The 14,925-nt window shown below is 36.8% G+C and overlaps 1 protein-coding gene across 2 annotated transcripts; it reads right to left on the minus strand.

Moving 5' to 3' along the window:
- Window positions 1–338: 338 nt before the first annotated feature.
- On the minus strand, window positions 339–14,415 carry LOC149394822 (callose synthase 2-like). Of its 2 annotated transcripts, XM_089614726.1 has the most exons (45): window positions 14,293–14,415; window positions 13,798–13,886; window positions 13,451–13,711; window positions 13,254–13,354; window positions 13,006–13,121; window positions 12,814–12,904; window positions 12,613–12,723; window positions 12,428–12,544; window positions 12,249–12,341; window positions 12,054–12,145; window positions 11,819–11,945; window positions 11,450–11,587; window positions 11,287–11,360; window positions 11,081–11,174; window positions 10,777–10,899; window positions 10,564–10,681; window positions 9,411–9,745; window positions 8,889–8,941; window positions 8,738–8,798; window positions 8,570–8,651; window positions 8,238–8,287; window positions 8,046–8,132; window positions 7,817–7,954; window positions 7,640–7,731; window positions 7,462–7,546; window positions 7,228–7,388; window positions 7,006–7,129; window positions 6,826–6,923; window positions 6,498–6,639; window positions 6,213–6,364; window positions 5,823–5,932; window positions 5,614–5,739; window positions 5,464–5,532; window positions 5,192–5,375; window positions 4,879–5,089; window positions 4,643–4,762; window positions 4,437–4,555; window positions 4,271–4,354; window positions 3,684–3,796; window positions 3,381–3,610; window positions 2,744–3,123; window positions 2,090–2,507; window positions 1,957–2,007; window positions 1,668–1,853; window positions 339–826 (listed from the first exon to the last, which is right to left on the minus strand). In XM_089614726.1, the coding sequence occupies exons 3-45, from the start codon at window positions 13,629–13,631 to the stop codon at window positions 578–580; spliced, it is 5,886 nt and encodes a 1,961-aa protein (XP_089470852.1). In that variant the 5' UTR covers window positions 13,632–13,711; window positions 13,798–13,886; window positions 14,293–14,415; the 3' UTR covers window positions 339–577. The 2 variants fall into 2 exon arrangements, with proteins under 2 accessions (XP_089470852.1, XP_089470851.1); XM_089614725.1 differs by lacking the exon at window positions 14,293–14,415 and having other exon boundaries at window positions 13,798–13,980.
- Window positions 14,416–14,925: the final 510 nt, after the last annotated feature.

The following is a 14,925-nucleotide window of genomic DNA, read 5'->3' on the forward strand; positions in this document are numbered from 1 at the left end:
ATTATATTATTAAAGCAATTCTTTTACTTTAATAATACTTTTTTAAAAATTATAAACAAGTATTTTTAGATTTTAAATTTTCTAAGAATAAAATAATTATTTTTAAATAGACCGAAATATTACAATATCAATACGTTATTAACCAAATTGCACGAAAACGCTAATTCTATTTAATCCATTTAGCTAATCATAATGTTGTGGTCATTCCAAATCAAATTAATGTCAAGGACGTGATGAAAGAGCGGTGAAGTTATCAACTAGCATCATATTTTTGTATAACAAAAAGTGGCTAACTGGAGCAGAGACTTGCAAATTGCAATTATAGATACATATAAACATGAAAGAAAAAAAAAACTAATATACATATAAACATGTTTGCCTTTAGCAATGTCAAGATACAACCCAAAAAAAAAAAAAAAAAGTCTTAAACTAGAGCAGAGACTTGCAATTATAATTTATAGATACAACAAAATGTGTAATTACACATACAAATATGATCCATTTCCCTTGAGCTGGAAGATCAAAACTATACACCCTAGCAATGATCATAAATATGAAGAAAAAAAAAACAAACAAACTATTCTTTGCTACTGGAGGATCGATCTTTTCTGTGGCCACCAAGGATTCTGGAGATCTGGAGGCCTCTGCTGAAGGCTTGGTTGAAGAGCATTCGCGTCTGAAACTCGGAAACGAAAGGGAACCATGCGAGGAACGCGACTGGTGTGAACATGAGAAGACCCATTATGATCTCGTACCAACAAGCCACCGTTTGAACCGACCCCCAAAACCCGGCCTTCACAATCACGGGCTTGCACGCTTGTGCTATCTGTGTTTGCCCAAAGTACAAGACAATATAATCAGCCAAAAAAAAAAAAGAGACTTGGTCCTTGAATAGTAATATTATCAGAAAATTAGAAAAATAGCTAATTTAAACGTTTGACACTGTTAAATGGCCAACGTTTGTTAAATCTTACGTAAATTGCCAATTTTGGTATATGAAATTGACTATTTACTTAAAATTTACGTCTGAATGTGACTATTTAACTAAGATTTACCAAATGTTGGCTATTTAGTAATATCAAACGTTTAAGTTGGCTATATTCGTAATGGACTCGATTATTATTTGTATTTATCTCCCCCTCTTAACACTTTAGCAGCTTGGAAATTTTCGCAGTAAGTAAACTACTGTTGGGACCTCGGAATTCTAGGATATGATGATAGTGATAAGAGTTCATTAGGGGATTTAAATACAAAATAGTAGAAGTTAGCTAGCCTATAAATAAAGGAGATTAATTAGTAGAGAGAAACGGAAGGAAAACAAAATGAAGAATCTCCGATTGGGAAGCACGCTCATTTCGAAAGTCCGATATCCATCTTATTGTATTTCTCTACTTATATATCTCAGTTAACGGGGCGTTTCAAGAACTAGGCGAAATTTGATCTTAAAAAATTTACCGCTTCATTCACTATAGAATGTGAAACATCGACTATCTCGCTAAAAAAAATATGTATTATCCAACGTGGATATTTTACTATGTTTTCCTAGAATTTAAATTGCAAGTTTCCTTTTTTACACCTTGGCCCCTTTCGAATTTAACATTTTTCCCTATAAGTTTAATTTGTTTGATTTATCGCTTGTTATTAGAGAGACAGAGAGAGATATATACCAATAGTAATCCCCAACCGGTGGGCAAGAAGGCGAGAATGATGGCAACAACGTCCCGGAGCGTCAAGTGAGTGACTGCTATCAAGGTTATCATCATTCCTACGAACGATAGGAAGACAAACCCCTTGAAGAGCCGAAACAGAAGCTGAAACTCCGCACTGAATCTCCGCCTTCCCGAAGAAGCAATCTATAATAAGCACACACGGATGAGATGAGATGAGATCAGAGTAATGTACTAGCACAGCTTTTAATACTGATTCCGACTCTTAACAACTCATAGTCCAACTCACCTTTGTCAGCATCAAAACTACGACGATCAGAAGCAACGAAATACCATAAACCTGCAAGACGAAAAGGAAAAAAAAAAACAGTAATTTAAACATCTTTACCAATTCGAGCATTATATATAAATATGTGTCATACCAGAAAGCTCTGCGTTTTCTCGGTGAGTGTGAGGTGATAGACGAGGCCGTACTGGTAAATGAAGAATCTGAGAGCCAATAGAATCTCGACGGCGGCGCCGCGCTTCCCGGAGTGTCGGAGATGTTGCTGCTCCTTCTCCCACCACGACTCCCAGCTCTTTTCCGGCGACACTCCAATCCCTCCGCGATTGCTTATCCACTTATTCCAGTCGTTCCAGTCGTCCACGATCTTCTGCCACTCGAATCCCGACGGGTTGAAGAGGAACGGAGCGAAGAGCCACGTGGCGACCATGAACCACATCGAGACTGTGAGGAGAACGTAAGCGACGACGTCCTTGTAGGACCGGCCAAAGATGTGGTAGACCAAAAGAAGAACCATGAGTTCGATCCCCTTCACGAAGTGGGTCCTCGAGTACAGCCTGTAGTTAAAGGTGGGCCAATTTTAACCGACGGATTATTTTGTGGTTATTTACCTAATATTTATGGAAGGTTGGCTAAACAACAATTCCGAAAGTCTAAGTTGGTTAGTTTCCTAATTTTTTGTATCTTAATTAACGGTTAATTGGTTAACCGATCTAACGGGTAACCGGTCAAATCTTAACCGTTCAAAATGGTTAAAGGTTTAACTGGTTAACTATTTTTTGCCCAACTTTACCTGTAATTCTCGGCGAACTTAGCGTGGAAGACCACGAAGCCCCGGCCGGTGCCTCTGTACTCGGCTCCACCGTGGAGTAGGGTTCGACCGTAGTAGTGGGTCTTCGTCCCGAGGGAGAAGGTGAAGAACAGTGGGGCTAGCTGTAGCTGCATGAGAATGAAGTCCGTGAGTGCGTTTCGGAAACCCCTCTCGAGCCCGATCTCCATGATCATGGGCAGCGCCATCAAGAGGCCGATCTGGACGAACGATTGGGCAGCGAGGGCGACTTGGAGAGGCTTGTTGTCGCGGAACGCCCTCTCGTTTTGCAGCCGAACTTCGAGCCCGCTCAGGACGAGGTAGAGACGGCCGTAGAGGAATACGTACACGGTCAGAACGCTCAGCTGTCGAAACGAGTCAGTCATAACACTTTTATTAGGTCACTGAATTCTAGCAAAAGGTGTATAATATACTAAACGGGAACGTATTGTTAGAACCTGGGGTATTAGGTGTATTAGAATTTTTAGTAGATATGTTAGGGGTTAATATAGTAGTAAGAAATTAGTTAGCCTATAAATAAGAGAGATTAAGAGGAAAATGATATGAAAAACAGTCTGAAATTATTTTGTAAGGAAGAAATTCCGATTTCGTTCATACGTACCAAGGTGCTGAAGTAGAAGCCAACAGTGGTGAAGTAGCACGATAGCATTCGGAAAAAATCGAATCGGTGACCGAGCCTGTAGATGTCGCGGCTCAAAGTCTGCTCGCCGTTCCCGTTCGCGATTTTCGCCTCGAACATTGAGATCTGGTTGAGTCCGACGTCCCTTCCTTTGCCGACTTGTATGTATTCGTGATGAGTGACGTTTCCTTCGCGCAGAGTTGAATTAAAACCTGTGGACAAACGATACGATAAGGCAAAAACCAGGGGTTTTGAAGAATCGGAGAAGAAGAAGAATGAGCATACCTGCAAATATGTCCTCGCTTAGGTTGATGATTTTCGAAGCTTTGCTAATTCCACCTCTTGTCAGGTGGAAGAGCCTGTCAAACACATCTGGGTGACCGTAGTGGAATCGCACTCTGCACGAGGAACATAACATGAAATGCAATCAGGGATTTAAGAAAAGTAAAACTTCTGCTTCAAATTCCGAAGAAAAAAAAAACTGAAATAACTATATAGAGTTACGAAAGGCTAGAATTTTTTAGATGTCTCATGGCACTTCATAACAATAATTCTCCAGTATAGATAATAAAACATTGAAAAATTATAGGCAAGCGTGAAAAGTTGGAACTTTAAAGTACACTGAATTTCAAGATTTTAAACAAAATAGCTAATTTTGATGATGTGGCAATTAATTCAAAAATCGCATTGCGAATATCTTTTTTATTACCTCTATAAACTGTTATCAGCATAACAGATATTAACCTTCGAATTTGGAGATTCAAAATAGGGGGTTTGTTTTAGTTCACTAGGGTGCCCAAAACATTGTTTAGAACCCAAGTAATCCCAAACCAACTATATAAGACCATATACGAAATTTTTAAAACTCTTACCTTAGGGGGTTAGCCAACAATCTCTGTCCAATGGTGACAAAACTGTTCTCCTGATTTGACATAAACCACGCTAAAGACGAAACACTGAAAAAAGCCAGGAACGTCATTTAGAATTGTGTTCATGACAAATTTAGAAACATCATTGAGAAACGCAAATGATCGATACCTTCCGGTGAATATGTGCTCTCTAAGTCCAAGTATCGTCGGATATCGCACACCATCGTGTTTCTTAAGGAGCTCTTGCAATAAGTTTCTCATTTTGAATGCCTCTTCCAGATAATTGTCCTGTTGGGTTAAGGCTCGTAAAAAAATATGTATGTAAAAATAGATAATTAAGGAAGAGAAACATATAAATCAATTCTAATACTCTACCTGGTTCATATCTATGGTTTGTAGCCCTTCTCCGCGTGTGAAAATAATGGCATGATTCTGATTCTCAGGCTTTCCTTCACCCAAAAGAGCAGGTCCAGGTAGCTTTATCTGGTAAATTAACTGCAACGAAGAGTTATCGAAAATTTATACACTTGAGGTTTAAGTCTACCAAACAAAGAAGAAAAAAAAAACTAATTAAGATAATTACATAAATAAATATATAAAATAAACGTTACCTGATCTAAATTTTCAACTGCTTCTGCAGAATCCGTAGAATCGCTCCGCTTAGGCGGGACTTTAACAAGCTTTGAGTAATAGACCTTTTGGACTTTTGGCTTGAATTTACTATTTTTTCCGGCGGACGATTCATTATTTGTTTCCGCAGATCCATCTTCGCTGATCGGCTCTTCAACCTCATCAATATATGCCACTCTAAGCGATGGATATCTGAAAAGAAAAAAGGAATGGAAAGGATTTCAAAACCACAAAAAAGACCAGATAGATACAAGGATTCAAACTAACGAGATGAAAGAATTTCGAAGAACGAACGTTCTCATGAGCTTCAAAATGTCTTTGGCGCGAGCTTCGCCGGATCTTTTGTCGGCTCCGTATTGTTGGCACGAGACGACGTACGTGAACTTCAAGTCAGCCACGGCTTGGCATTGCACCATTAATGACCTCTCGCCTTGCTCTGCGTAATTTGATTCAGCAGCCTTGTAGCCCTTCATTAGCTCTGCACATAGTAACCATTGTATTACTAAAACACAATTCACCGAATATCATACAGCAAAATTAAATAACAATAATAATAAAATGAGCACCGTCGTCTTTCGCCATGTCCAGGAAGGCCTGAAGCTCCAGGGCTTTTCGGTAATACATCATTCCCCGTACTGAGATGTTGAAAGAGGAGACACATAAGCACAAAATCAGAAATATCATCAAAGGAAGTCTGCGAGATTAAAAAACCGTACCTGTTTTGGTCAATGTTTGACCCCTATACGATGCCCATAAGCACAGTTCATCTTCTAGTTCTTGGCTAGCCCTGAGTTCATCTTCGCTCGTACACTTGACGCGCTCGAGAAAGTTTGTCCATTCATCTGTATATGTACCGTTTTAATTACGTCTTGTGGCATAGGAAGAGGGCATGATTATCGAGGGATGATAAAAGAGGACAACGTACCCGGAAAGATCTTCTGCAAATAGAAGAGGATAGAGACTCCATCTTCGTTCGGTTTTTCCAAAAGATCCACAGAGAATGTTACTTCCTCCTTATAATAAGGCGTTAGAACTCTGCCAAAAGAGAGATGTTCAATGTCAGACAGCTCTTAAATGATGAGCCTGGAAGGAGATATTTGGCCTCTCGATCCCATCGATGTATCATAATGAAAGCATTTTAGTGCAAATAGTTCAAGTAACTTGTTAATTTTTTATAAACAGCACTAGTTAAATTATACTAGGGCCGTAAAAATAGTAAATGAAAAGTTTAAAACAGTCTTGGTTTTTTAGAGTAAGATTAGATTTTACAATGTATTATATCTCAGTTAGGAGCCGAATGTGACCGAAAACTTACGAAAAGGAAAGCATATTTCTGATTTTGGGGGCTTCAGGCATGTCCATGAACAAAGAATTCGAGAAGAAAGATATTCTTCGTCTCGCTTCTAAATTGGACGGCACGTCCATAGCCGACTCCTTCTCCGTAAGCAATAGGTGGAGCCTTTTTATCTGTAAGAGGCAAATGCGTGTATTCAATATTCATTATATGGTATAGAACAATTGCAAACACCATTTCGAATTATTTGAACTTATATTAAGCTCCTTAAAAAAAAACTTCAAACGCTGCTCGAGCGAGACGTACTTTTTCTTTCCAGGCGTCCGTTTCTGCGGTCATGGGGAAATTAAGTGCGCCAAAAAACCTATACTGTTGATCGAGCGGTGCCATACTCTCATCTTTGGCATGAGATCCGCCGGCTCCGTGGCCTGAGCCTGAATCTAGCAAGCTTCGTAATAGAAAACGAAATGCAAAGTTATTAAACTTAAGTTAATATTGAATTAGTCAGCAAATTAATTTAATTATGTAACTATCTATTCATATCAAAGTAGGCATAAGGAGGGGTTTTATGAGAAAACTGGTCAGTATTATTTGTTCAAATTATGAACCAAAATTATATATAGTATTCACTTACCTTGGAGCCTCGTCCTCCATAATGTCTCTTGTCACAATCTCGAGCATATTGAGCAAGATGATTGCAACCTGATCTTTGTCTTCTTTTTTGTTCGCCAACTGCGCTTTTCGAGCATACATAATTAACATAATGTCGACTAAATAAAAAACTTTATTTAATAACAAGAAAACGGAAAATTACCAAACATTTGATGAGCTTGACGGATTGTTCATACAGATTCGGTAGGGCTCTCATGTCCAACTCCTTGATCAGATTCCCGTTTTCGATATGACCGTCTATTGATGTGAAGATATCGTTTATAACACTGCATATCGAAAACAATAATCACGGCACCGACGAGAGGTGTGAGAGAGAGGAAAACAAAATAAAATCTCGAGATTATGGCGACAAATAAAAACTCACATCCTTTCACGCTCCCCTAGAACCAGAGCATTGATGATACTTTTGAACGAAAGGTAACACTCGCGTACAGCGCAGCACATATAAGTGTCATAGTTCATCCTCTTCTTCAGCTCATTGTCTTTTCCAACGCTGTCCTTAGCCATGTCCAAGGCTATCGGAATCTACAGAGTACAAGGTTGGTTCAGTAATTATTAGAAAGAAAAAAAATGTACGTAACAAAAATTAAATGTTGACCTTGCTGGCAAGTAAGAACGGAGGCCACCGAATAAGTTCCAAATCTGGGTCTGCCGTATACGGAACGAGTAACAAGCTCTTCTCCCTGTAATACGATAAGTTTGAACATGATAATTTGTTGGGTATGAAATTTCTTAGAACAATAATTTTTTAATATTTGTTTGAAATTTTGTCCTACCTGTCACTTATGAGATCTTCCTCTCTGAAACTAGTGACTATCTCATTCCACAACTGGGAAAACTTTGCCGCCTCGTCTTTCTTAGATAGGACCTGAAACGAAAAACCAACACAGGTTAAGGCTCATCGGTGTCTTGAATTCTCTAGCTTTTTGGCTCAGCAATGGAGAAAAAGAAACCTCGTCATATTTGCGAAAGAATTTTTCCTTGAGACCCCTCTTCTTGGCCTGATCGTTCGTTGGCTTGGGGATCAAGCAAGCATTGAAGGCCCCTGGGATCGATTGAAATCGAGATCTTAACATTACCAAGGTCCGAATCTGGCGACGAAGTAAACAAGTAATTAGGAATATATGCTTTACGAACAATAATAATAATAATGAATACATAAGTGTGAACAAAACCACCAACCTCCCCGAGCCGCCTAAATGCACCGTATATGCCTCCAAATATTGTTGAAAAAATAGCATACCAGATTTGAGTGTCCATAAAGTAGACCTTCATAGAATTCATGATTGAGATTCAAAGAGAATTAATTAAAAAAAAAAAAAAAAAAAAAAAAAAAAGAAGCTAAAAACATGTTTGAGCGTAACGAGTACGTACGAGGATAATAGGAGCCCAGAGTGTCACAACCACACCGATGTTATGCTTGGCTGAAAGGAGTTATCGATAAGTTATACCATCTTTTTAAAAGAATATTTAAACGAGTCATTCGAACATAATATTTGATTGGCGTTCGGGAGTGAATGATATTTAATGGCCTATATAAATGAGAAGAAATGGCCTTTAGTGAGTATTACCATATGGTTTTGATGAATGAAAAAGAGTGAAATTTTCCCAATTAAATTTGATGGAACATTCAGGAACAGTGGTCTCGAATATTGCCTAATGGATGAGAATTGAAACAATCACAAAAAGTCCTGAAATGGTCTTACCATTGGGGAAAAATTCATGCCATTCATAGCCTTGAATGTGGATACTCATGATGGCTTTAGTTGGATTAGCAAGAGGCCTAATCTGCAACAGAGCTCACAGATGTTCAAACCCAAGGACACTTACTCAAACCTAATTCTTTCACTGTTTTTCTAGGGTTAAAGCTTTACCTCAACATAAAAACTGAATGCCAACTTTGATACCAGCAAGAGAATCCAAAACATGGTGTACCTATAAACAAAAGTGTTTTCATGATTACCTAATACATCAACCTATTTTAAAATAAAAAAGAGAGAAGCTATGAATAATAAAAATGCTTACAGGAAAAGGGAAAATAAGCTCTCGTGCATTCCTCGCCCAACATAGAGCCGGGGCTGCAATGACAATTAATTATTAGGATTTTCACCGTAAAATAACCCATGAACTGTAGTGCAAATGCAGCTTGTTATATAAACTAATTTTTTGGAACAAAATGGTCACAAACTATTGATTTTATAGCAAATTAAATAATTTCATTAAAAACACTTGAAAAACATACATTCAAATAAAATAATTTGCTATAATAAAAATAAAATTAAAAAAAAAAGGTCATGTAATCAAAATCTTAGTCTACAGTCCAAAATATTTCAACTTTGATATAGTGTTTTAGGGTTAGAATATACTTTAATTAATTCCATTTATAAATTCAACAAGCTACTTGCGTTTGTAAATATGTTTCAAGTTGTTTGTGTGTTGAATTTAATATAAAAAAAAATCTTTTTTCATAAAGGACTAAATGCTACAAAATCAATAATAGTCCTTTTTTGCCTTACTATTATTATTATTATTATCGTCTTCACCTACCTGAGACCACCACATGATAAAGGTCAACACCTTCTTGTCGGACCTTTCAATAGACCGACGGATCAACGGGAACAGGAAGAACAATATGGAGAGCATATTCGGCGACAAGTAAACGACAACGGCCACAATGAAGACCGAAGACGAGCCCTGACCGTTGCTGAACCAGCTTTTCATTGTCTGTGCAAACCCAGAAGGATTTTCCAGACCTAATGAATAGGTGACCGGCAAAATGATGACCCAAGCCGCGGCGGTGATAGCCTTCAAAACATATCTCAGCTGGACATATCCAGACATGCTCTTCCGTGCCCTCCAGCTCAGAATTATGTCCAAAATGGCTGCAAATAAATAGAATTTATTATTATTATTTTTATTTTATTTTTTGCATTTTTTATCCTTGTATTTGATGTGTACAATAATAAGGGTATATATAGTATGTCTAATCAAATTAATTCCAAGGAAAACTAATCAGAATTTTCTTTTGTGTGGGATTCTTGCAAGCTTGTGTGAAGTGAAAGATACTTTGATGGGCTGTTTTGCACTGAGAATTAGTTTGGAGACCAAAAATGCAACTCGTGTAATAGTTCAGGGACTATTTTTTTCTACGAAAGCCTAACTTGATAATGGTAACTAAAACAAAGCTATGACATATTCTTGAATGAGCATAGAGAGAATTTGAGGCGGGGTACAAATGGGAGACTTGTAATGCAAGACACGTAGCTTGAGTCCCAAGTATCAAACCATTAAACGATAAAATGAAAGACTTGTAACACAAGAAACGAAGCGTAAGTCCCAAGTCTCAAAACAACCTCGAATGACTATTGTTGCATTCATTGCTCATACCAACAGGTTAGTATGTCTAATCAAATAGATTCTATATCAGAATCTATATTTGTGTGAGATTCTTGTGTGAAGTGAAAGATACTTTGATGGCTATTTTACACTGAAACTTAGTTTAGGAAATGCAACTCTTGTAATAGTAGTTCGACGACTATTTTTCCTACATAAGCCTAGCTTCATAATGGTGAGAAAAAGGGCATGCATATTCTTGAATGAGCATACAGAGAATTTGAGGTGGGGTACAAATGGGAGACTTGTAACACAAGAAATGTGGCGTGAGTCCCAAGCAACAAGCATTAAATCGCGTTAATAATACCTTGTCCAAGCTTCAAAACTGCCGCGGTTATAAAGATACTGAGAACTTTGTTGAAAACATCAGGCTCGAATACGCCGTTCAAATTCCCGTCCCCATTCCATGCAATTATGATCATTGCCTGGAATTCAAACAATTTAACCCCAAGTTAGAAATGATTAGGAAACAAAAAATAAAATAAAATTCGAAGGTGGCAAAAAAAAGGCATTGATTTACCTGTAAACACAAGATGTAAAAGATCCACATTCTATCGAAACTCCTAAATATGTGCGAGAACGAGCGAATCTCGACAAAATTGGTTTTACCGATCCACCGATCTCCATTGTTCGCCTCCCTCTCCTGAATAAAAAGTTCAGAATTTTATGTGGGAATTTTCACATCGAATTGTTTCTTTTAAATTTAAAAAGAAATTCAATTCAAACGAGTCAAATAATTACTAAACTAGCAGAAATGACAACTTAGAAAATCAAAATATAAATCCTAATAAAACACAATATTCGTAAAACATAGGATAATATACCCTGTCTTTGTCTGATTGAGACTCTTGTGGAGGCCAGCAAAAAAAAGCAGCTTCGGAACGCATAGGCCAACCAATCCGAAAACACTCAACTGACCTACAATATACACAAACCAGATATAGTATTGTTGTTTTTTTAATTTTTTTTATCTTCAGTTTCCACTGTCAAACAAAACGCAATTGAAAAATGAGAAGACAAAAAAATATACCAAAAGAATTCATTCAAGTCATCGTAGTTTCTCCATTGAGAATGCTTTGATTTTACTTTGCTTCTTTGAGCTTCCTAAGTCGGAGAAACAATCAAATCCAGTAAATCCAGAATCAAAGCACTAAATTTATTTTTACACTATTAAAAAATACATTAATAGTCACCTTTGCGATTACTGTATAAATTGGAGTCACAACTTTTTTCAGAAAAGCCTCTCTTTCGCCACCATAGGCCGGCTTTACATGCTCGCCTGTATATGAGCTCACATTCCCCGCTAGCATCCCATACAATTCAAAAGCCATCTATAAGAAGAAAAAAAAAATTGAAATTGAAATGAAAAAAAAAATCCAGTCATCAATTGAACTTATGTCCATTCTTAACAGTTCACTCTGAATAATTTTTTTTTTTTATGTATTTAAGGAAAGGCTCAACTTCCTTAGATTATTTACTAAACTAAATACCGATCATTTTCCATCTAAGGATCTATATTCAGAGTGGGAAAAAAAAATAAGAAGATAAATTTTAATCCATACATGATGATATATGTAGCAAAGACACTCTGGCATGAACCTCAGATTTGCAGCTTCACCCCAAATAAGAAGATACAAGCCCATGTATAGAAGCTTTCTCTGCTGAACTTCCTGTTGAATGCTCGGCAACCTATGAAACGAAACATAGTCAATAACTTTATATGATAAAAAGAACAAAACTTTGGGAGTTCCCTGAAGTTCTTTAGCCAAAAAAAAATAATAATAAAAGAAGCCTCACCAAAGGCTACTTTTTCGATTCAAGTATTTGCACCACTTTTTGTAGTTTTTGAAAAGCCTCTTCATCACATCAGTCAGAGCGCGATCGTCCAACTGCAATTAATAAAAAGAGTTATGAAGCTTTAGATCACACCCAAGGAAAATAAAATAAAATAAAATAATATTACAAACGAGAAGTAATAACAAATAGGAAAACCTTAGATTTCTGGTCGTTCTTCGGATATTGGCGCATTTGAACATTGGCAAGCAAGAGGATCAAATGTTCCCTTTGATTCGCCACATTATGCTCCTAAACATTTGAAACAGATATATATAAGTTTGGTCTAGTCTTTTTTTTTTTTTTTTATGAAAATTTGTTTTTAAATTTGATTATACCTGAAAACCAAACATGTGCATAAGCCAGTCGAGAATGTCTTCGTCGACTTTCTTTTTGTGTCCCTTCGGCCACGGCAAGCTTCTCGTGTTACGGAGAGCCAACACAACTTCTTGAATCTATAGAACCATCCGTTAAACAAGGACATAAAGGATATAAATACAAAAAAATTGTAGGAAAAAAAAACCTCGGGATATCTCATGATAGCGTGATTTTGACTGTCGGGGTCTAGAGGAAGAATGTTGTAAGGCATGTATAGCTGCGATTTCTCTTCGACCTTTGCCTGGGCTTCTAGAATCTACAGTCCAAAAGTTCTTATTAGACAATTAGCCTGTGATTTCCGAAAACGAAGAAACGCGTATATATACGTATATATTTATGGAATCACCTCTTTAGGGAGGTCAACATTGCTCCGGTCAACGGCTTTCAAAACCTCGAACAGAACCTTCGCAGTTTGGTACGCTCTAGTCAATCGAGTACTGAGTTCACAAAAACAAATTGTTCAATTTTTTTTTTAATTTTTTTTTTAATTTTTTTTTTTTAAATTATAATCAGCAAATTTACTCGTTGAAGAGCTAACCGGTCAGCTTTATCTCCGTGCAGAGCCTGAATGTAGTCCTTGTAGTACTTTCGGTAAAAACTCTGCATTTCACGAGCATCGCTCTTTACCTTCCCTTCCAAAGTAGTCTTGTCCTCCTGAAAAAAAAAAAAAAAAAAAAAAAAAAAAAAAAAAAAAAAAAAAAAAAAAAAAAAAAAAAATTAAAACTAAATTTCAAACTTTGAACGCACAATAAATGTAATAACGAATTCTTTTGAATGTCTCATCACTCTTTCAAGACGCTGAAGCAGCGCGGTTTTGAATTGGCGGACGCCACGTCCACTCGATTTTGGATCGAGCCGATGAGCTTTCTCAAAGGCGTAGAACCGGCCTTAAAAAAAAAAAAAAAAAAAAAAAATCATCACTACATGAACTATGAACACAGTAAAAAATAAAAAGAAAAATTAAAAAAAATAATAAAAATTACAAAGATAGGCGACTCTCTGATTCTCGGTCTCGACTTCATTGGCGACTCGGAGAATCGGAGCGATATCGACGAGCGAAGAAGGAACAACTTCACTGTCGAGCATGGGCTCGGCGATATGCCGAGCGGTCTGAGCTCGAGTGAGCCTCTGAGTCGGCTCATCGGACCGCCTATTGTAAGCCATTTCCGAGACCAATCAAATTCCGAAACTCTCTCCCTATTTGATTATTTTCTTTTCCTTTTTCAAATCGGCGCTTCTACTAACTGTGGAAGAAGAAGAAGAAAGAAATTGAGGATAAATTTCATCGATTAGAAATTACTGTTGACTTGAGTTGACTCAGAAAACTCACTGGTTTGACTTCCATAACGACCGCGAAAAAGCGTAACAGTGACTTTTTTGTATCGGTTCTGGGCTTCTGATGAGTTATAATCTCAGAAGCTACACAGTGAAACAGACAGATGTGAAGAAATGGAAGCGAGAGAAGATTTGGAAAGAAATGTTTATCTTTTAGCTAATGAATGGACTAATTCCAGAGCGGAGTGTATAAAGTAATTAATTAATTAATTTTTTAATCAAAAGTTAGCTGCCAAAAAGAAAAAACTGGAAATTATCAAGTACTTGATTCAAACTTTCAGAGTAGAGCAACTGTACCCATAATTTCCTCTCAGAGACCTAACAAAAAAGCTTACAAGCTAAAGGAAAAAACAAAAAAAGATTTACTAAAGCCAGAATTAATTAAATTTTAAAATGTAAACTTTCTCAAAACTTACTTTTTCTGTTTGAAAAAAAACAATAATAAGACATTAAAAAATAGCAGCAGAGGAGGGAAGAGTGGAAAACTTACGTGTACTGTAAGAAAAAATAAGACGATGAAGAGAAAGTGCGTTCCACAAGGTGATGATAAGAAGAGAAAGATATATATTATAGAAATAATTTAACAGATCAATGAATTTATTATTATTGAAAACAAAAGCAGTAGAGAAGAGAGACACGCCTTAATTTGTTTTTATTTTTTTTTCGCAACTTGCAATGATTTAAGAGAGGAACTATGAGGCATTTTCGGCTTGACTTTTCAACCTAAATTATTTAGTGGATTTCTCCAAGAAAAACAAACAAAATTTACTATATGACGTCGTTTTCTGATTTCTCAATTTTCCAATCAGAACTTGCCACGTCAAAGACTTCATTTCCGTCCTTCCTCTCTCCCAAGCTAGAGTATTAACGTAAGAGTAGGTTGGAAATTATAATCCCATGTCCCACATAGTAAAAACAAGACTACTTTAGTTTATAACTTTATATACAACATAAAAAACGAATATTATTTTTCTTAAAAGAAACAAATAATTTCACTGAGAGCTGAGGAATTGCAAATCTTACACAAATGCGTTCTTGTGACTTGTGAGTAGCTAATGTGGGTCCATTCTCTGATTACTATAGCTAACCGCTATAGATATAGTATAGATACAGTCCTCTTTTT

The sequence above is a fragment of the Urtica dioica genome, chromosome 5, assembly GCF_054948205.1.
Source record: "Urtica dioica subsp. dioica isolate 48M chromosome 5, U.dioica_male_clone48M_v1_H2, whole genome shotgun sequence".
Lineage (NCBI taxonomy): Eukaryota > Viridiplantae > Streptophyta > Magnoliopsida > Rosales > Urticaceae > Urtica > Urtica dioica.

What these genes read in the sequence shown, in the direction of transcription:
- LOC149394822 (XM_089614726.1), bottom strand. Translation starts at nt 13,631, where the DNA reads ATGGCTTACAATAGGCGGTCCGATGAGCCGACTCAGAGGCTCACTCGA. An exon ending in ATGTTGACCTCCCTAAAGAG is followed by an intron (nt 12,724 to 12,813) that starts GTGATTCCATAA and finishes TTTGGACTGTAG; the next exon opens with ATTCTAGAAGCCCAGGCAAA. An exon ending in AAGCGAGGACATATTTGCAG is followed by an intron (nt 3,611 to 3,683) that starts GTATGCTCATTC and finishes GTTTGTCCACAG; the next exon opens with GTTTTAATTCAACTCTGCGC.